Raw genomic sequence first — 23,539 nt, forward strand, 5'->3', positions numbered from 1 at the left:
AAGAAATACAGATGTGGATACCAAAAGATTTTTTTATTTCAACGATTTTCTGGAAGAAATGGTGCATTATCTGAAAAAAGTGCAAGGGTGCCAATATTTTTGGCCACGACTGTAGGTAGGTTAATTATTGATTTTTAAACAATTGTCTCAAGTTGGTAAACAATCTTGATTTTAAAAATTAACTCTTGGTTTAAACCCATGTATTTGTACATCTTATGTATGATCAACTTGTTACAGAAGAGAAAAGAAGAATTCTTAACCAGCATTCGAGAGGAGCAACAGATAAAAAAGGCTCAGGGCTGGCGTCTGTCTCGCACACAGTCGGAGCTGACCCTGTTTGGCTTCAGATCTGATGTATGTCAACATCCTTCAACCTCATGTTATTATTTGTGAATTCAATTATCACTAAATAATGCCCGACAGATTTTATGTTAACACCCAGTGTCCCTATAACAAAAATTTTTGGAAACGACCTTTTTGTCACTTCATCCTTGGGAAATTGAGTGGCGTGCTGATGATGAGGGGAGTGTCGTTGAAGCTGAAGGGAAAGGTGTATGCTGCATGTGTGAGAAGTGTTATGATTTATGGGAGCGAGACATGGGTAATGAATGTGGAGCAGCAACGAAGGTTGGAAAGGGTGGAAATGCGAATGGTTCGACGGATGTGCGGAGTATCGTTGAGAGAGAGGAAGACAAATGATGAATTGCAAAAGATGATGGGAATAGAGCCTGTGATTGATGCTGTGAAGAGGAACAGGTTGAGATGGTCTGGTCATGTGTTGAGGAAGGATGAAAGTGACTGGTTGAGAAGAGTGATGGAAATGAATGTAGAAGGAAGTAGAAGACGGGGAAGACCGAGAAAGACTTGGCTAAAGATGGTGGAAGAAGAAATGCGGGCAAGGGGGTTAACAAGGAGAGATGCAGAAAATAGGGCAAAATGGAGAAGATTGTCATGGGGACCGCAAGGCTAACCCCCGCTCTAGCAGGGAAAATGGCCTTTAAAATGCATGTTGTATCCTTGGGAAATTGTACATACTTGCTGCACTTTAAAAGTAAATTTGGTGTTTATCTTTTACCATTGATAATGCAATCTTTCAGTATAAGACCCTACAGCCTTTGAAATGTGTGGTTTGCCCAAGAAAGATCATGACTGATAGTGAGACCCGGGCGTTTGAATGACTGAAATTCCTCAATGGGATTGTTAAGAAAGTAGATAGGAAGGTATTCAGCCCATTCTGTAGATAGGAGAGATTTAGCTTTCCAGATTTAGCCCCATTCAAGAAGTTCCACTTTGCATTCCTTGCTTCCAGTCAAATATCCATTGTTCTTTCTAAAAGCAGCAATACTGGTTTGCTAAGTGTTTTTGTTTTGATGACTACATGACTCCTACCATTAAGACCCTATTAAGTTCCTGCCAACAAGAATACCCTTAGAGCGGTAACTCAAGTTTCAAGAATCATAATTTTCTTTTTGCAGAAACAGAAATCTCAGAAGAAGCTTTCCAACCACCCCTCACCTTCACTGCAAAACCTTGGTACTTTTTGGAATCAAGACTGCTGCTCTGGTGACTCAGAAAGAGAGTGTGCACAAGCCTCCAGAGAACATCACTCCAAAAACCAGACCCACAAGGATCAGGGTCGAACATTGGGAATCGGCGGGTCATTGCTCAATCTGTCGAGCTACAAAGGAGAAAATGGTCAAAGTCATAAGGTATGTCATCTCATGTCAACCATAATACCAATCGCCAAAGCTCAGACAAAGCACGGTTTCCACTGTTGTGAACTTACAACACAGGTTTACTTCCCTTTGATTTTTGGTTAGAGTATGAAATATCATGGCTTAAAATTTGACAAGGTACTTTTGAGTCAGTCTGGTACCTCTCCCACCCTCCCCCTTTGAATCACAAACAAAATGGTGATTGACCATTAATCAATTGCAAATTTCTAGAATATATTATTTTATTCATACAGGGCTGTCAAGATGGCGTAAAGGTACGTACCCTTGCCTCTACGCTGTCTAGCCTTAGTTTGAATCCCGGCCAGCGATAAACTGTAATCCTGGTGTTTCACAGGCAGGGAGATTCATCAATGTGTGTGCCGTCCCTCAGATGGAAGTTAAATTTGGCATCTTGTCTGCCGCCATTAGTTGGTGGGCATTAAAGATTGCACGGTGTCCTTCGTAAAGAGTAGGCCTAATTCCAAATTCATGGTCTCGCTACTGCTGGGAAGGCAATGGCTAACTACCCAGGATAATCCTTGCCAAGAAACTGCCTCAACAGCACCGATGTGCTGTAATAGAGTATGGTACATCAGAATCAGAATCTATGTATTCTTGCGCATGCAGTGCCTGGCTGGTAGCTTCCATCATTTCTGGGAATGTAGTTATGCTACTGATCCAGTGCCCCCTACAAACCCCCTCAAAACAGCAAGGGAATTTAGAATATAGCAAGGATGTGAAGCAGAATAGCTTATAAACTTTTTGAAAAGTACTGTGGGATCTTTAATATCCACCAGTGATTTGGAGGCCAGAACCTGTCTTAACACCCCACTTTCTCCACCCTCCTCTGAAGATTTTCCCCACCCTCTTCTGCATACTCAGTGGTGCAACGAGCTACCTGTAAAGTACCAGGATGACAGTTTATAGTCAAGGCAGAAATCGAACTCAAATTATAAATTTTAAGGATGAGCATATATTTGATCATAACCATTCTCTTAAGTCATATATTTGAATGCCCTTATGTATGTGTATAGAGCCAAAAGATTTGGAGGAAACTTTCCCGCTTAAAATCGGCTTCAATCGAAAAGATTGGCACGATGAAAAATGGTGGAGCCACTGATACTGGTGAGCAAGAAAGACAGCATGATAGGGAGCACAAGGCCCACTACTTTGAGCCCAAGGAGCCGAGCGAGGATGACAATGGATGGGCATCAGGGATTGGAGGATCTGCGTTAAGCCTTCCTGGCTGTAGAGAAGACAAGAGTCGGAGTCGCAAAGCTGTGAGTTCTATGGGAGTAGATGGGAAGAATATGGGAGAGAGGTGGGAAGCTTAAAGTGTGTAGGAGGAAATAGTTTGAATAAGGGAATTGATTTATGGTGGAGGGTATTAAACAGCAAAAATCTGCATTTTGGTGCATTTGTTTCTTCTCCTCAGATGTACTTCAGCTCTCACATGTTGTGGCAACCACTTAGCGCCTCAAACCCCAATATCAATCTCACATGGCCCACCTCAGCCCATGGAAATTCAACTCCTCCTGAGAAGTTTGTCCGGGGTGAACGCAGAACCTGTGACCATGAGAAAGCACCGAGACAAGTATGTGATGTTCATATACCTCATGAGGATTACCTCAAACTGACATCTCATACACATCACCGATACCCAGAGAAGGGACAGAGTGAAATGGCACAGGTGGTGCAGGAAAGGGCAATGAAGAATGCGGTAAGTCTTGGGTCGATACTGTATACAAAACGTTCACTATTTAGCCAAGTTTCACGTTTTTGCCTCAAAGATGTTCCATCTATATAATACTAGCGTAAGGACTCGACTTTGTTATCCCTTTTACGCCGCACCCAGTGACCCGATGCCCACGGCACTAATGGATTTACGATCTACGAACCGCGCTCTTTGTTTATCACGTACAGCCATACTCGAAAAATCTGAATTAGCCGACGTTGGGGCCCAAAAGCATCCGATTAACTGCCGATACGACGCCATCTTATTGGCGTCTGCTGGGTGAAGGCGAAGCAAGCCGTCCGCTGATTGGACAGTCGAAGGCGACAGCAAGCCGTCCACTGAGTGGACAATCCTGAGCATGCATTTGTGCCGGTGTCGTCGATCGCGGTGTACGCTAACCTCATCAGGTGGGTTTACCATAATTTCTTCCAACCGCGCTCTTTGTTTATCACGTACAGCCATACTCGAAAAATCTGAATTAGTCGACTTTGGGGCCCAAAAGCATCCGATTAACTGCCGATACGACGCCATCGTATTGGCGTCTGCTGGGTGAAGGCGAAGCAAGCCGTCCGCTGATTGGACAGGCGAAGGCGAAAGCAAGCCGTCCACTGAGTGGACAATCCAGAGCATGCATTTGTGCCGGTGTCGTCGATCGCGGTGTACGCTAACCTCATCAGGTGGGTTTACCATAATTTCTTCCAACCGCGCTCTTTGTTTATCACGTACAGCCATACTCGAAAAATCTGAATTAGTTGACTTTGGGGCCCAAAAGCATCCGATTAACTGCCGATACGACGCCATCCTCCCTTCTGTGGATGTTCCACGGATTTCGGCTAGTATTAATTATTTTCTTTCATTAACACCATGACATTAGCAAATGGAAACATTTTGGAGTGGATTCATAATCTCAACTTTCACACACAAACAAAAGCACACCTGTGTACAAAAATATGAAGCAGCAGAATTAATAAATTCCAGGACCTGCCCTCATGTCAGCAAACTTAACACAAAGGTTGGTTCTCTCTTTTCTCCCTTTCAAAATGGCTTCCTTGATTTGTAATATACTCTTCTAACATTTCAATGAGCTTGAAACATTGGCTGCAAACAATATTTGAAAACCTACTTCAATGCTGTTACAGCTGACGGGTTAGGCCAGTTGTCCAGTCCAAATCCCGACGATGTACCGCGTCCAAAGAGGTCGCGACAGCCAACTGATTTGTCATTCCGAGTCGGATCACAGGCCTGTTTACCACAATACCGTACTCCGATCGAACTAGCCAGCTGGCGTGTCATACTGATCGGTGCCCTGCGTCCATTACTCGAAAGCTGCATAAAGCCACACAAGATCGGCCCTTTGCTGTTTCAAATCCAGCTGGATTCTTCTAGACTCTAGAGCTTTTTTTCAACACATAAAACGATGCATATTCAATATCAAAATTAACTAGAACGGCACTCGGTGGAGCACATACCTCCGCCAGGCTGAACAGTTTTTGTTTTGTAACCATGTTTTGTAACCATTTTGCCCTGGTGTTGGCTGAGGGGTTAGGGTGCCGGCTTGGGATCCTAGGATCCTGGGTTTGAATCCCGATCGATCGCTGAATTAACGCCAGGGGGGTTGACTCAGCCTGTCATCCTTCCGAGGTCGGCAAATTGAGTACCAGCTTACTGGGATGAATGATCCCGGTGTGTACCCAGATTTAGAATAGGTACACAGTATCCCTGCGCATCGTAAGAGCGTGACCAAGGGTTGGCGTCAGGAAGGGCATCCGGCCATAAAAACATTGCCTCAAAACAGGGAACCATGATTGTCATGGGGCCCGTAAGGCTAACCCCCGCTCCAGCGGGGAAAATGGCCTTAAAACGATCATTCATTCATTCATTCAACCATCCCACAAATAGGCCGGATCTGCATTCTGACCTGAACCAAAATCTAATCAGCTTGTTCTTGCCACCTAACCAACTCATCCACCTAGTTTTGTCGTAAGTCGTCCACAACCTTTTGACATATCGTGCTTTATACCGTTTTTTGGTCTATCTCTCAATGGTGAAGAAGCATTTTAAAACTTCTCAGATCCGGATACGGATCTTCACCACAATCTAATCATTTCGTCCTTGTCACATACCCAACCTCTCCACCAAATTTTGTACGAATCCGTCCACAACTTTTTCAGACATCCTGTTCACAAACAGAAAAACAAACAGACACACAGATAGACAGAAAAACATAACCTCCATCCACCTTCGGTGGTGGAGGTAATTACCTCCCGCTTATTACCTCTGCCACCAAAGGTGGATGGAGGTTACGTTTTCACCCCTGTCTATCTGTTTGTCCGATTGTGAACAAGATATCTCAAACAGTTGTGGACGGATCCGGACGAAATTTGGCAGAGATGTGTATGTGACAAGAACGAAATGATTAGATTTTGGTGAAGATCCGGATTCGGATCCGGCTACGAGAATTTTAAAATGATTCTTCACCATTGGGAGATAGGGCCAAAAACGATACATAGCAGGATATCTCAAAAAGTTATGGATGGATTTGGACGAAACGTAGTAGACAGGTTGTGTGTGTGATAAGGAAGAATCTATTCAATTTTGGTGAAGATCTGAATATGGATTCGGATATGAGAATTATTTAATTTTTTAAGCGATTGTTCACCATTGAGTAATAGTGCTAAAAACGATACGTAGCAGGATATCTCGAAAAGTTATGGATGGATTTGGACGAAACATAGGAGACAGGTTGTGTTGTGACAAGGTTGTGACAAGGAAGAATCTATTCAATTTTGGTGAAGATCTGAATATGGATTCGGATATGAGAATTATTTATTTTTTTAAGCGATTGTTCACCATTGAGTGATAGTGCTAAAAACGATACATAGCAGGATATCTCGAAAAGTTATGGATGGATTTGGACGAAACTTAGGAGACAGGTTGTGTGTGTGACAAGGAAGAATGATGTGATTCTGTATTGTGTTTTTCTGGTCTACTCTAGGATACAAATTGTAAACTGTTCACCTAGCGGGGGTATGCTCTCTACTGAGTGCCGTTCTAGTTCTAACATGCAATATGGGAAATAACTATCGCTATACTATACAAAGATACCCTCTAGAAGGCATTCCCTCAACAATATGTTTGTCGCAACTGACTATCAAGCATCTGTATCTGCAAAGAACCCTCTTGCAGAAGGCATTTCATACTGGGAAACATCAAGAGGTCACAGAGAGACAGAGAATGTCTCCAGCTGTACGAAAAACAGGGTAAGATTTCAAACCGCAAAGGGCCTACCTTTTGTAGCTTTCCTTGGTTGCATTATGCAGCTTTCTTTGGCTAGAAGAGTGTGGGAGTTTACACACACACACACACACACACACACACACACACACACACGAAGGTGGATACATTTCTTAAACAAAACGGGTTTAATGAACAATAATTGGGATGGGGAACATATAGTAAGTCAATGCAATGAAAAGAATGGGGTGGGAGGAAACCTGATCGACACAACAAGCTTAACCGAGATGAAGATCAACTATTTTGCATATCTTGGTCTAAATTGACGTGCAGAATTGTTTAGGGACACATGACAGACAAAATAACATGGCAGAAATTGAGGTGAATGTGGAGGGGAACTTTCCTTGAGGTGCGCTGGGGCGCCAATGGGCGTGCAAGTATGGGGCTTGTGCTTTGGCTGGAATGGACATGTATGGAATGGCTCGTACTACAGCTCGCTGGGTTGGCTCATGATTTGATATGCTCGAGCTGAGCTGACTACAGAACTCAGTACGGCACTGACCTCATCCTCTCATGGACCTCGTTGCAACGCTAACTCCAACCTAAGTCTCTTGGCTGACTCCTTCCTGATTCTCTTGGCTGACTCCTTCCTGAGTCTCTTAGCTGACTCCTTCCTGATTATCTTAGGCCATAGGGCATGCAGTATATATGCGCTTAATTTTCAAATTCCATGCAACAACGATGGGGGCAACTTAAAACTTTAATGGGTTTTTAGGAAATGTGTCACTGATTAAGAATATCCATGTCCCCACGCACAAGGGGTGCTCAGAAATTTATAACGAGCAGTTGATGAAAATGCATATTAACAAATGGTACATGAAGTGTATGATGGCTTCCTGGCTTTTTAATCAGAATGTTCAGTGAACATGTTATTATCTGTTGGGCTTCATAAATTAATAACGTGCATTTATAATAATAATAATAATAATACTAAGAGTATTAATGATAAGAATATATTGTCACGCAACTCCAATTAACATCAGAGTTGCGGATTGCCGATTACGAGGCTTTAACTTCCGAGGCGAAAACTCAATAGCGGATTCCAAATCAAACACTTAAACGCGCGGAATGGCGGGACACAGCGAGAGCCCTGCAGCCTTATCTATTAAAATCAAACACCCAGGAAAACTGCGTTCAGGTATATGTACAAAAAAAATAAGGATTTATTCCAATGAAAAAAGGCAGGACAGGAAAATGCGCGTCGATAATAAACTATTCTAAATCGGGATCCCGCACTCCAGACCTCAAATACAAAACGGGGGATTATGAATTACGAAAGAAACACGTCTTTTGGTGCAAAATGTACGCGGAGCTCGGGCTTATCTGTCTCTGTCGTCTCCTTCTTGTAACACGGCCCTGCTCGGCCGCCACCAGGCCTTCTCTGACCGCCTCAGAGCACCACAGCAACGCAAAGGCCCGAGCCAACGCCCACTCCGTTCGCACATGAGGCCCCAAAGCAGGACAGCAAGCTCCCCTCACGCTCTGAACTCGTCTTCAGGATCTCCGATCTGAACTGCCTGAACTTGGTTATGGCGCTCGTCACCCAACTTCCAACTGCTCTGTTCCGAACTGCCTGTGCACACGAACTGCTGACTCAATGGCGCTCGGCAACTGCTCGTACGAACTGCACTCGTATCAACTCTCACTCCGGACTCCACTCAACTCCTCCGGCTCAACTGAAGTGAACTCTCTACTCAGGTCGGGGCTCTGCTCTCATCTCAACTCATCTGCAGAACTCAAAATGGCGTCCGACCCTCGGTAATATCTCCGGCCGATGACGTCACATTCGCGCACTGCTCAGCCAATCAGAGACTCGCCGGCTCGTCCAGGTCACGCCCACTGCGCCACTGCCACTCCCGTCCCCGACCCCGTGGTCCTTGTGTTATAGCACGTGCTATGCGAGGTGGATCGGCCTCTCGGAGGTGTAAATGGTGGCGGCCAATTGTGGCGGTGTTCCAGCCCGATTTCTTCCTTAGTCATGTCAGGGGGAAGGGCATCATTTAGTGTTGTACTAAAGGTCCTAACTAATGTTTATGCGGTCTGCAGTGCCATAATGGACAAAGGTTTGACTACCAGGTGAGACATACAAGGGCTATACTCATTATTCCCTAACTAACTATCACCCGAATCTCCTGGTAGATTCACAATCATACATCTTATCCCGACAAACGCCTAAACATGAAGAACTTATTACAGGTAGATTCCCTATCGCGACAGTCGAATACCTACCTATACAGATCTACCTGGCTCTAGATATTGCTTTACCCCCAGAAATAACAATATTATTGTTATTATTATTATTATTATTATTAACATTTATGCGCTTAATCTCGTTTGAGCCATAAGCACCCACACAAACTGAAACATAAACCACAAACTAAACCACACACAACACCAACACCGAGATAAAAAAAGGCAGGGAAATTGGGAAAAGTCCTGACTGGAACAGATGTTTTATATTTAATGAAAACCCATTAACAAATGATACTCCAAATGTATGATGTGATATTAATTTTCTCTGGCCAAATGAAAAAGTTTATGTTGGTAAAATATTACCATAGTTACAAGCTCTCAATATTCTAACCTCATTTTGTTATTGAAATGCAGGGGGGTGGGGGGGGGGGGGGGAGGAGGGAGGAAGTGTTACATACTTTGAGTGGATGTTAAGAAAGAAATTGTAAATTAAATGTACACTGTTGTAATGTTGCAGCGATGCGGGTTAAAACAATAGTATTTCCATGTTTGTTTACGTAGGATTTCTTTGTAACCAAGCGAATATTTCCTCACTTTTTTTCCGTGAAATTTATACTTACAATATCATAAAAGTATATATAGCCTCACTATAGAGGCTACAAAGAGATATGAGGTTAATTTGAAGGAAACACACATGGAAGGCTGTTGTATGCACCTGCTTCGCTGATCCCCAGTAAACAGATTTGCAAAAGTTCCTGTACTCTGTAGTCTATGTCCGCCCCCTCCAATAATGGCTTTAAGTTTAATATCGAATCATTGACATTTATAATTCCCTGAATAACCATGATTCCAAAATTACAGTAAAATTGTACTACTACAGCAAGTTGAACATGATAGAAAGTCAATAACTTAGTCTTCCACCAAATCATCATCATCAATCACATGTCCAATCTAACGTTACATAAGTTAATTTTAAAGTCATTCTCAATGCATGGTGCATGAGTTTACACATACCTTGTCCTTGAGAAGTAGATTTATTTGCAAATGACTTCTCTTTTCTTCTGATTTTACTGATGTCACAGAAGCACTTGTAGCAATTGTAGTGGTAGCCAATGTTACTCGACGGCGAGGGCTGAGCCGCAATGCATGTAGCAGTATCGTGAAAATCAATACCAAGTTTTGTTGCAATCTCGGTAACTATATCACTCTCTTTGCAGTCGTAATTCACCCATTTGCTAGTGAAATCGACAAATCGTTTCCACGATTCATTATTGAACACGATGAAGTTACTTTTTGTTGTAGAATCTATGTGCATAACGCAAAATTTTGAAGAAAATGTACGATCCGCCATAGAACTGCATTCCATGGGCGCCGCCATCTTTGGTTCGCAGTGCAATTGCACGGCGACCGTGATTGGATTATTCTGGGAAACTACGTCATCAATTTCAATGAGCGTCAAATACAGTAACGCTGATTGGCCTATTTCATTACGTGCATCGACTGGTCAGCAAAATTTAATGTGACATTATTTACCGAAATAATTCGATTTTTACGCTTCTACGAGCAATTTTGAGGAATGGGGACACACATTTTCTGAATGCTTACAATATTTTTGGAATTATTGATCAAGAATAAAGATGCCCCCAGTAATGTTGCACGAAACAGAGAGTTAGATACGGACGTATTGTGGTCTATCTTGGCTGACTCCCTCATGAGTCTCTTGGCTGACTCCCTCCTGATTCTCTTAACTGACTCCCTCATGAGTCTATTGACACTGACTCCTTCCTAAGTCTCTTAACTCTGACTCCTTCCTGATTATCTTAACTGACTCCCTCATGAGTCTCTTGACACTGACTCCTTCCTAAGTCTCTTAACTCTGACTCCTTCCTGATTCTCTTAACTGACTCCCTCATGAGTCACTTGACACTGACTCCGCAGCTGGCTAATATAGCTGAAGGAAATGACCATTTAACATTTCTACCCTACTTCTACCCTTCTACCTTAACATAATCACATAGCAACCAAAGTTCTGCTCTTTTTTTTAACTTCCGAGTTCCTGAAGGAGGGGGCAAAATGGTTCTTGACGCAGTAATAGTTTCTAATAGTCCTTGGAGCTGGGGGTGTAGTCCTGCCGGAGTGCACTGGAGCGAGCGGTGCTCCAGCACCTCAATTCATCCAAGGCGGAACTAATAGCTCTACAACTGTTTAAAAAACAAAGCACCCACGCTGACGATCGGTTGAATTATTACGTTTTGTGTGCTTTCATGGCCAAATAATTGGGGTCAAAGCTTGGATATGTTGATACGTTGGACACTTTGTCTAGGGAGCGATATTATAACAACGCAGGTTACAGGCAACACAGACCATATGAATTGCTGGATCCAGCATTGTCCAGAAGTGAGACAAACTTTCCAATCATTTTATATCCAGATTTAGTGAATTTTCTTTGTTTACAAAAAGTATTTACACCCTGGAATACATGAAGGCATGGAGAAGTTTTGATGCCTAGAACTGCTGCAGTTTAAGTGTGGGTGGATCACTGATGTGGCTGTTAGTGTTTTTGTGAAGAAAAACCATCACGTTGTATGTGCAAAGGTGGGAATATATCAGTAACACGGACTCATGTCAGCAGAGCAAACAAACATGACGTTGTCAAAATATATACTTTGAAGTGTTTGTGTGTTGTGTTTGTGTGTGCATTTGTGGGTTTGTTTGTGCATTATTCTTTCACAGCCGAACCATAGCACATAGAGGCCCCAAGATTTGGGTGTAGGAACTTCAGAATCTGGGCAAGGTTGAGCTGATGGAGAGTTTTTCGGAACCGGGTGCAACCGGAAGTGAGACGAGCGGATTAGTTTTGTGGTGGTTGGAATAAAGGATTGACTCAGATTCCAAATGCCTCAGATATCTTTTCCTTCCACGCTAAAGTCCGTCATCGTCAATAACACTCGACCCAAAGCCAATGGAACTCTGATGCATCAAACCTGGGCAGTGTATAACCAGCAGATCCCTATGGGCCTAATGTGTTAGGCCTACCAGGAAACAAGATGGTGGCCATATCATTTTGTCTCGGTACTATGGTGGGTGGAGTCAAGCGACAGATGAGGGTGTGGTCCGGCAGCTGTCCGACCAATTGGTGCAAATTTCAAAAATTGACCCCAAACAAGAACCCCAACAACAACAGCACCGTGAAGGTCTTGTAGACCTGCGACATGTCACAGATAAAAAATGGTCCTCCTAAATCCTAACCCTGTTCTCTGGCACAATTAGATGGCTGGGTAGTGTGGTCCCGACTCAAGCCTCCTTGCCTGGCTCTATCCTGCCATGGCCCTCGAGAACTCAGGGCAAACTTGGATCATCTCCCCTGTGCTCCATAGCTCTTCGTGGGATCCTCCATGTCTCCTACTGTGAGACTTGTCTGGCACCTTCTCTTTTTCAAAACTTCCAACCCATCCATCGAGCCTACCACAAATAGTCAGGTTCACTATGTCAATAAATTATATTTCGTTCAAAATCATGGTAGATTAGCAAACCTATACATTTTTGGAAAGGTCAGAGCATAAGGAAACTAAAAATCAATGTTTACATTTGGAGAGATACCTGTATGGCGGCCATTTTGGATTTTCAAAATGGCCACTGTAAAATACATATTTTGTTCTATTTCTGCCTCTAATTACCCTAAAAACTTTTAAAAATATACTAAACCTATATTTTCAGGGACAAGGAATCCAATGAAAGTATCAAATTAGTGCTATGGGGAATGGTAAGACACGAATCAAAGGTTTTGAATTGCAAAATACAACAACAACATGCATTTTAAAGGCCATTTTCCCTGCTAGAGCGGGGGTTAGCCTTGCGGTCCCCATGACAATCTTCTCCATTTTGCCCTATTTTCTGCATCTCTCCTTGTTAACCCCCTTGCCCACATTTCTTCTTCCACCATCTTTAGCCAAGTCTTTCTCGGTCTTCCCCGTCTTCTACTTCCTTCTACATTCATTTCCATCACTCTTCTCAACCAGTCACTTTCATCCTTCCTCAACACATGACCAAACCATCTCAACCTGTTCCTCTTCACAGCATCAATCACAGGCTCTATTCCCATCATCTTTTGCAATTCATCATTTGTCTTCCTCGCTCTCTCAACGATACTCCGCACATCCGTCGAACCATTCGCATTTCCACCCTTTCCAACCTTCGTTGCTGCTCTGCGTTCATTACCCATGTCTCGCTCCCATAAATCATAACACTTCTCACACATGCAGCATACACCTTTCCCTTCAGCTTCAACGACACTCCCCTCATCATCAGCACGCCACTCAATTCCCGAAACTTCTTCCATGCACATCTCACTCGAGCAACCGTTGCCGAGTCTGATCCACCTTCTCCATTCAGCATGTCTCCGAGGTAGCAAAATGTTTTCACACCTTCCAGCTTCACGCCGTCTCCAAGATCCAACTCAACATTTCCTCCATCTGCAGCTCCCTCTGTGCACACCTTACATTTGAATGTAGCTGCCACACTGGTTAATGACCCTCTCAGACCACTACATTTTTGATGAACCCACTCAGCGCACATTGTACACTGAATGGAGTTCACTCCGACACCCTTCCTACACACAGCACAGGGCCACTTCCCAGTTCTTTCCACCTCACCACATGCTTTACCACTTGCCATCACCTTCGTCTTTCCGATATTCACCTTCAGACCTTTTGTCTCCATACATTCCTTCCACGTGTTCATCTTTTCCTTCAGTCCATCCATACTTTCCGCAATCAACACCAGATCATCTGCATACAACAACTCCCACGGTAAACCCTCCTTTACGTTCTGAGCCAGCACCTCCATCACAGCTACAAATAGTAGTGGACTTAGTACCGACCCCTGATGCACTCCCACCTTCACCTCAAACTCACCACTGTTCCCGGCCTTCGTCCTTACAGCTGTGCGCGCTCTTTTGTACATTGCCATCACTACTCTGATCAACCATTCCTCCACTCCTAACTTCCTCAATGCCCATGTCAATACTTTGCGTGGAACCCGATCGAATGCTTTCTCCAGATCAACAAACCCAAGAAACAACTTCTTCCTCTTCTCCATGTACTTCTCCTGCAACTGCCTCACAATGAAAAGCACGTCTGTCGTTCCTCTTCCTGGCATAAATCCAAACTGCATTTCGTCGATCTTCACTTTCTTCCTTATCCTCCTCTCCAACACCCTTTCCAATACCTTCATTCCATGCTCCAATAACTTTATCGCTCGGTACGAGCCACACTCCAGAGGGTCACCTTTCCCCTTGTATAGAGGGACGAGGGTACTCAGTTCCCAATCCACTGGAATGCGGCCTTCTTTCACCACCAGATTACAGATCTCTATCATTCTCTTCACACCCCAACTTCCTGCTGCCTTCAACATATCTCCCACAACTCCCGTCGGCCCTCCCGCTTTTCTACCCTTCATTGCTTTTATCGCTTCCTCAACTTCCTTCTCAGTTATCTTCTCTGCCGGTCCTAAAACTGGGTTACTCTCTATGTTGCCATCCCATTCATTCTCTGTATTCAACAGCATTTCCATATATCTTTTCCATCTTCCTTTAATTCCATCTGGGTCGACAACGATTTGTCCCACTTCATCCTTCAAGCAACCCACCCCCATCACATCACACCTCTCTTTCACTATCTGCTTTGCAATCCTGAATACTGCTTTCTGACCCTCTTCCGAATCCAAGCGTTCTCCGAACATTTTCCTGCATGCCTCCTGCGCCTTTGCTACCTCTTTCTTTGCAGCCTTCCTGGCTGCCTTATAACTTTCATGCTCTGCTGTTTCTGCTCCCGTACCCTTCGCCTTCTGCCACTCCTTGAACTTCTTCCTCTTCTCGTCAATCCTCTTTCCAAATTCATCATCCCACCACCATGTTTCCCAGTGCCTCGGTGGTCCTTTTGTCCATCCACATACCTCACCAACGGCTCCCAACAGACTAGCTTTCATTGACATCCAACCACTTTCAAGCTCAACCACATCATCCTCTACCCTACTCAGCCTCTCTTTTAATGCCTCCCTCACTGTCACCTCTTTCAACCTCCACACCTGCATTCTCGGTTGGTACTTCAGCCGCCGAGCTCTCCTCGCACCTTTCACCCTTACGTCGCAGACAACCAAGTGGTGCTGTGAAACAGCCTCCTCCCCCAGGATCACCTTTGTGTCTCGGAGGTGCCCCCTATCTCGCCTACGCACCATCAGGTAGTCAACGGTTGTCGTCGACCCACCTGACGTGTATGTAACAAGCTTATTATCCTCTTTATGGAACTGAATATTACAAATCAACAAATCAGCTCCATCAGCAAACTCCAAAAGCCTTTCACCTTCTCTATTTCTCACACCATATCCGTAACCCCCATGAACTCCGTCAAAACCATCCATACTCCTTCCCACATGTCCATTTAGGTCTCCTCCTACCACAGCAACTTCCTCATCTTTCACGTTTTCCATCAGCTTCTCTATCGCACACCAGAACTTGTCCTTCTCTTCATCGCTTCGACCAACCTGCGGAGCATATCCCGAGATGAAGTTCACCAAGAGCTTTCCAATCATCATTTTCACCATCATCAACCTATCACTCACTCTAGTCACACTCACCACACTGTCTACAAACTCCTCAGAAAACAGGACACCAACACCATTCACGCCCTCCAGGCACCCTTGCCACACAAACTTGTATTTCTGTCCCTGCCGACCCTTCACCATTCTCACACCACTTCCCTTCCATCTCGTCTCTTGCACACAACATATGTCCACTCTTCTTCTGACCAATACTTCCACCACTTCTCCTGATCTCCCTGTCATTGTCCCTACATTCCATGTCCCAAACCTCAGAAACCGATCTCCACTTCGGGCTGTACCCTGCCCACATGTAGTTGTAATTGTCATGGTTCTCTTTATGAGGCAATGTTTTTATGGCCGGATGCCCTTCCTGACGCCAACCCTCTTAGTCGCCTCTTACGACACGCAGGGATACGGCGTACCTATTTTTATCCAGGGTACACACTGGGAAACGTTTAAAACATGGAAATTCTGGGGGGTGGGGGGGGGGGGGGCGGCGTCAGCATCACGGCTGCGGTTTAAACATATTTAAATAATATTTAAACAAAACCATGAAAACAATCTGGGAAAAGTCTCTAAGTGAGAACGTGGATTTGAGAAAGCAGGAGCAGAGGTGAAAGAAAAACGAGATATAGGGGGCGGGGCACAAGTCGAGACGAGGAGGCCGCACGAGACACCAGGCCGCACGAGGCGCGAACAAAGAAACGACTAATTACACACAAATTTGCAACAACTACAAAACCAAAACCAAATAGAAACACACAATAACACATACACAACAAAATACGCAGCGGAAATTTGACAAAGAAACGAACGGGAAAACACTCAAACCTTGATGCCATGGAGAGATCGAAGCAAGCCCCGTCGCTCGAGGGACCGGAAGCTATCACCAATTTGAATTGCAAAATACTGTCTTTATATTCGCGATAAGTTGCATAATCAAATACATGTTATCATTTTGTACAGGCAGTTAATAACATCAAAATGTGTCACAATAATTCATATCACCAAACATACACAGGCAGTCAGCAAAAATCATATATACACTTGCAGTCAGTATAACTTCACATCTACACAGGCAGTCAATGACAAAATATACACAGGCAGTCAATGGCATCAAATATACACGATTACAGAATATGCCATTTAGAGTTCGTCATCACTGTCCTGTGTGTCGTATCCGACAATATAGTCCGCATCGTTTTCACAGTCTGTTCCACACAAGCAAAGGTCGGTCAAATTGATTGGCAAATCGAATTGGTCGAATGGTCGATCGAATCGAATTCGATGAATCGAATCGAATCGATCGAATTGGTCGAATGGTTGATCGAATCGATTGGTCGAATGGAATTGGTCGAATGGTCGATCGAATCGAATTTGATGAATCGAATCGAATTGGTCGAATGGTCGATCGAATCGATTGGTCGAATGGTCGAATTGGTCGAATGGAATTGGTCGATTGGTCAAATTGGTCGAATCGAATTGGTCGGAATTGGCAAATGTAAACATTGATTTTCAGATTTTCCATGTAATAACGTTTCCAAAAATGTTTAGGTTTGCTAATCTACCATGATTTTGAACGAAAAAACATAGTGAACCTGACTAAAACTGGAGACTGCCTCCAGTAGGAGGAGTTGCCCTCAAACGACTTTTCATACTTCTCACACAACACAACATACACACCGAAAATATACCCACTCATTCCACATTTTTCCTACACTCGCACATCAGCGCATTTACATTTACGCTCCACTCATCCTAAATCCTGCTGGAGCTAGAAAATGGGGAGGAGGAATTTACACCCGAATACTAGTCATTGCTTTATCCCTGTACTGCTCTCTGCTCCTCTGGCTCTTGCTTTATTCCTCTACTGCTCCTCTGGCTCTTGCTTTATTCCTCTACTGCTCCTCTGGCTCTTGCTTTGTTCCTCTACTGCTCCTCCGGCTCTTGCTTTATTCCTCTACTGCTCTCTGCTCCTCTGGCTCTTGCTTTATTCCTCTACTGCTCTCTGCTCCTCTGGCTCTTGCTTTATTCCTCTACTGCTCTCTGCTCCTCTGGCTCTTGCTTTATTCCTCTACTGCTCTCTGCTCCTCTGGCTATTGCTTTATTCCTCTACTGCTCTCTGCTCCTCTGGCTCTTCTCTGCACCCGGTTTCTTTGTGGGCACTGGATCCGATAGCAATGCCCATAGTGGCCCCAACCTTTCTTCCATGGCTCTTGGAGCCGATGCTGTTGCCCAAGTAGTTTCCGATACATCCGATCATGGTCGTTTCGAACTGGTGTTACAAAAGACGTAGTCTTAATATTCATTATGAAATAACGAATGAATAATCAACCCTTCATTCACCTGAGTTCGTTTGAACAGATGATTATGATAAACCCTTCATTAACCCCTGTTTTTTTCATAACTATGTGTGTGTGTATATATATATATATATATATACATACATATATTAGATATATACAAATGGGACATTGCTTGCAGTCTGCAAGGAGATATTGGGGTGCATCCTATGTGTCTGCATAATAAATAAGCTTTATATATTCGATGAAGTGGATTGTGCTTGCGTTATCTCTCCAAGCAGCTAAATAAAAAAGTAAATCAAAAATGATCAGAACGTGCTCTTTATTTAACAGTTTACAGTTAAAGTAATTTTTAATGTAAAAAGATCAAAAGTTCTCAAATATAGCTGTTTACTCTCTGTTGTGTTTGCTCGGCCACGCTAATTTATATTCCTCAAACAGCGGTGTTCACCATATAACAGTTGTTTTTTTTCTACATCAACCATACAGACCCGCTAACTGCATTAAACCACCTGTGGTAATCCTACACACATATACCGTCACTATGCTTCATCAGCATCATCACATATGGGGCTCAAACACACTTAAATGTCCCAGATGTACAGTGCCTTCAGAAAGTATCCACTCCCCTTGACTTTTCACATTTTGTTGTTATAGCCTGAATTTAGAATGGATTAAATTGAAATTTTTTGTCACTTATCTATACATTATATCCCATGATGTCAAATATATATATCTATTTTTTTTACAAAATAATTAAAAATGAAATGCAGAAATATCTAATTTATAGAAGTATTCAGCCCCCCCCCCGAGTCAATACCACTTTGGCAGCGATTACAGCTTCAAGTCTTCTTGAGTATGTCTGTATCAGTTTTGCACATCTGGATTTGAGGAGTTTCTCCCATTTTTCCTTGCAGATTTGCTCAAGCTCTGTCAAGTTGGATGGAGAGCGTCGGTGAACAGCAATCTTCAAGTCTTTCCACAGATTCTCAATGGGATTCAAGTCTGGGCTTTGGCTGGGCCACTCAAAGACTTTCACGTTCTTGTTCTGAAGCCATTCCAGTGCTGCTCTGGCTGTATGTTTGGGGTCATTGTCCCGTTCGAACATAAATCTTTGCTGCAGTCTGAGGTCTTTTGCACCCTGAAGCAGGTTCTCAAGGATTTGCCTGTATTTGGCTCAATACATTGTTTCCCCTATCCTTACAAGTCATTGTCATTGCTTCTGAAAAGCATCCACATAGTGTACTACCTACCCAGGAACCTTGTCTCCTCCTACCTGTGACCATGCAAGTACCACTCTCAATGAGGACCCAGAGAGTGTGATAAACTGGGGAAAAGACTAGCTTGTTACTTTCAACCAAAAAAATACCCAATTGTCTGTCTAGTTCAAGATCACCTTTTTTTCGACCCTGTCCATGGATTCCTTACCTTTGCAGGAACTTCCTTTTATTCGTCTGCTTGGATTGTATATCAACTGAAACATCAGTATCATCCTCATGCTCTCAGTATTTCACGTGTCTTTTTACAAACTCCAGGTGTGCTGTCATGTGCCTTTTTCTCAGGAGCGGATTCCGTCTGGCCACTCTTCCATAAAGCGTAGATTTGTGAAATGCTGCAGAGACTGTTGTTCTTCCAGTAGGTTCTCCCATTTCAGCCAAGGAACTCATAGTTCTGTGAGAGTAGTCATTGGGTCCTTGATCACCTTCTTTCCCAGTTGCTCAGTTTGGGTAGGATGGCGAGCTCCAGGAAGAGTCTGGGTAGTTCCAGATTCTCTACATATCCTAATGATGGAGCTCACTGTGCTCTTGGGAACTTTCAACATTCTAGAAATTGTTTTATACCCTTCCCCAGATCTATGTCTCCTCACAATTCCACCTCGGAGTTCTACGGACAGCTCCTTGGATTTCATGGTCGAGTTTCTGCTCTGACATACACTGTCAAATATAGGACCTTGTATAGAAATGTGTTTCTTTCTAAATCATGCCCAATCAATTGAATTGGCCACAGGTGGACTCCAATCAAGTTGAAGAGACATCTCAAGGATGATCAAAGGAAAATGGATGCACCTGAGCTCAATTTGAAGTGTCATAGCAAAGGGGTTGAATACTTATTAACTCAAGACATTTCAGCTTTTCATTTTTAATTAATTTGTAAAACTTTACAAAAAAGAAATTCCACTTCGACATTTCAGGGCACCATGTGTGGATCATTGACAAAAAAATCTCAATTTAATCCATTTTAAATTCAGGCTGTAACACAACAAAATGTGAAAAATGTCAAGGGGTCTGAATACTTTCTGAAGGCACTGGATTCTACTGGGTGGTGTATTTTGCCACCAGGACAATGGAGAAATTCAGGGAATAATATGATCGTTTCTTTTGATGCTTTTGATCATTTTTGGCAATCATCTGTATTTTGACAATTTTCAAATGTTGGGCCTTGTGTTTGCGTTCAACTTGTCTGGACAATGCAATCGTATCTTGGGTTTACAACATTGTGAATAATTACACAGGGTAAATATGCATTGCCAAAAATATGTTCTGAATGACATGATTGTCAAAGGTGGGGGTTCATTACAACCAGGTTACCTTATACAGAGGTCTGACTGTATATGTAAATATACAATACTTAAAATATGCACTGTAATACCACTGCACAACCCTGTCCTTAAAATGAAGGGTGCAAGAGGGCAGAGGGTACAAGACTAGAAAGGAGTCAGAGGACAGAGAGACCACAGACCTGTCAGTGATGGCAAAGTGATTGGCCCATATAATCTGCTTCACGAGATATTCCAATAATCTTGAAGGCCTCTTGGATTCCACAGTGTTTAGCTGAACAAGGTGTGAGGCAGGGGCCCCAGCCCAGAGGGAAGAGCATGGCTCCATCAACCTGTGGATGAAGGCCTTGTATGTGGTTATGAGTTCTGGTGTGCCAAGGAAGAACTTTGTATGATGAACAATGCCCGGACTGGCTCTGGAGGCCGAGTTTGAAATGTGGTTTGCCCAAGGAAGATCATGGCTGATCGTGAGACCCAGGAGTTTGAGTGACTGGATTTCCTCAAAAGGATCGTTAAGAAATTAGATTTGGAGGGTTTACCATACGGTCCTTTCGGTGAGAGAGGGAGAGTGTGAGATTTGTCATGATTCAAAGACGTATTCCAAGTGTTTGATCAGCTTGTGATTTTTTTTTCATTGGCGAAAGAGAGGGAAGCGAACTGTCAGCATATCTGAAGGATAAGAGATGTCTGTGACATCAAATCTGAAGGACAAAATATGTGAAGGATAATATATCTGAAGGAGAAGCTATCTGAAGGATAAGAGATGTCACAGCAGAGCGTGGAGTCATCAGCAAATAGATAAAGGGGATTTTCCTGGAGTCAAAGAGATCATTGATTAAGATTTGGAATAGGACGAGGCCCAGAACACCACCTTGGGGTTCTCCAGTAAATAGGGAGAGGTGATGAAAGGATTCCGTTGAGAGCCACACATTGGCTACGGAAGTAGAGGAAGTCGGTAAGCCGTGCAGTGTAGAGTTGGCCTTGGATGCCATAGGCAGAGAGTTTGGAGAGCCAGGCGGAATGCCAGACTGTATCGAAAGTTTGAGATACGTCTAGAGGGACTGCATGATGGTCTTGTCTGACAAGACAAGATTATTTCATGTCTGACATTGAGGACCTCCATCCATTTTTGTGAGTACGAGCAGCTTGTCCAAGGTGGAATGAATGACCTGTTCTGAATCCAAATTGGTGATCTGAGATGAGGCCGTTGGAGAAAAGGAAGGGTTTCGTATCAACTGTGATGATGGATTCCATGACGTTGCTGATGACTGAAGGTAAGCTAATAGGTCTGTAGGTAAGGGGATCAGTATTTGCACATTTTATGTAATGCAGTGAAGATGACCTAGGGCAAATGATAGGGTGAAAAGAACAGAAATAGGATCTGCAAGAGCAGCAGAGTCGGTGTTTAGGACTTGTGAGCTGATGCTGTCCGGTCCAGTTGCAGAATCAATCAAGAGTTGTCAGAAACTTCTCCTCTTTCTCAGGTCCAAAAGACATATGGTCCAGCAGTTGGGTACAACTGGGTAGAGGGTAGGGTGGTACAGAGAGTGAGGGGTTGGGGGACACAATATTTGGAAGCAAACAAAGAATTGAGGCACTTGGTCTTCTCACAAGCAGAGTTGGTTGTGATTCCATTTGAAGAGAGGGAAGGGATGGAGGGGGAGCATACTCTTAACAAGACGCCAACACGTTTTAGAGTAGGGAGACAAGTTTGAAAGTTCAATCTTGAGTCTTGAGGTTGGACAGATATTGTTTTCTGGCTCTAATGAGAGTGGACAGACACTGGTTGTGGGCTTTGTGGAATGAGCTGAGATTGCTTTTGGTCAGGTTTGCATTCCCGAAGAACGGCAAGTTGTTTCAGAGCAACTGACTCAGCATAAGATTCAGTGTAACACGGGCAGGAAGAAGGGGAAGACAACTGAAGATGAGGCAGCTCTGTTAATAGCCTCTCACAAGCAGATCAGACTGTTCAGGGTGCTGGCGATATTGACTCTCAGAGGCACATTTTTTTTTTTTTTTGTATACTGAATCGAGGCTCGTGAAAGAGCTAACATTTATTTCACAAACAAATCAACCAGACAAACAAAATATACAAAAAGAGGGAGCGGAAGACAAGATGGGGAGAGAAGGGGAAGCACACAACCACAACATTTGAGAGCAGGGAGAAGTGTGGGAGGGAGAGGGCTTGGGGGCAGGAGGCGTGGGAAGGGGGGGAGGGGGGGTGGGAGAAGTATAAAACACAAGGGGACCGAAATTAGCAGGGGTAGAAAAGATCAAGGTTTTGGATGGGGGAGGATAAGAGATGGTGGTGAACAGCTGTTTTAAAGACCTGGAGGGTGGAGTGGGATTGAAGAGAGTGAGGGAGTTTGTTCCAGAGGCGGGAGAAAAGAGGAATGAAGGAGTGAAGGTGAGCAGAAAGTCTTGATTTTGGCAGTTTAACCATAAGAGGGTTGCAGGCAGATCTTGTGCGACCTGTAGGAATATTTGGGGGACAGAGCCCAGAGAGGGCTGGGGGGGCAAGGCCAGAGAGGAGTCGGTAGAAGACGGAAAGACCACCAACCTACCTGCGGTGAGTGAGTGAAAGGCCCTTGGAGTTAGCTTCATCGCGGGAGATTCCAATGATTCTGAACGCTTTGGTTTCAACAGCGTGAAGACGGGCTAGGTGTGAGGCAGGAGCACCAGACCAGAGGGGAGAGCAGTATTCCATAGAGCTGCGGATGAAAGCCTTGTATGTGGTGAGGAGCTCAGGTGTGCCAAGGAAGGACTTCGCACCACGGAGGATGCCCAGTCGGCGACTGGCTTTGGAGGCCAGATTTGAAATGTGGTTTTCCCAGGAGAGATCATGGCAAATAGTGAGACCCAAAAGCTTGAGTGACAGAACTTCTTGGAGAGGATTATTCAGAAAGTGGATGGGAGGGTTTTCCAGTCGGTCTTTTCGGAGAGACATCGTAAGAGTGTGAGATTTATCAGGATTGAAAGACATGTTCCATTTGTTTGCCCAGTCTGTGATTTTGTCCAGGTGTGCAGAGAGTGAGGAGGCTGCAGACTGCCGATCTGAGGGATGAGGAATGGAGCGACAGAGAGTAGAGTCGTCAGCAAAGAGATAGAGAGGATTTTCAAGAGAGTCAGAGAGATCATTGATGAA

The 23,539-nt window shown here is 43.9% G+C and overlaps 2 protein-coding genes across 9 annotated transcripts in view; both read left to right on the forward strand.

Moving 5' to 3' along the window:
- The window catches only part of LOC137411284 (BCL2/adenovirus E1B 19 kDa protein-interacting protein 3), a 204,811-nt gene that overhangs the window by 65,618 nt on the left and 115,654 nt on the right, over positions 1-23,539 (forward strand). The gene's annotated exons all lie outside the window — the stretch shown is intronic.
- LOC137438127 (uncharacterized) overlaps positions 1-23,539 on the forward strand; it is a 92,996-nt gene that overhangs the window by 61,921 nt on the left and 7,536 nt on the right. For 4 of the 8 annotated variants that reach the window (XM_068133105.2, XM_078766633.1, XM_068133121.2 and 1 more), the window contains exons 3-6: positions 238-354; positions 1,476-1,709; positions 2,750-2,995; positions 3,151-3,435. In XM_068133105.2, coding sequence (XP_067989206.2) covers positions 238-354; positions 1,476-1,709; positions 2,750-2,995; positions 3,151-3,435 — 882 coding nt within the window. Of the gene's footprint in view, positions 1-237; positions 355-1,475; positions 1,710-2,749; positions 2,996-3,150; positions 3,436-11,670; positions 11,791-23,539 lie in introns of those variants that run through there. The other 4 variants (XM_078766642.1, XM_078766649.1, XM_078766651.1 and 1 more) reach the window with 2 other exon arrangements.

Source organism: Myxine glutinosa, chromosome 1 (assembly GCF_964187855.1).
Source record: "Myxine glutinosa chromosome 1, kmMyxGlut1.1, whole genome shotgun sequence".
In the NCBI taxonomy this organism is placed as follows: Eukaryota; Metazoa; Chordata; class Myxini; order Myxiniformes; family Myxinidae; genus Myxine; species Myxine glutinosa.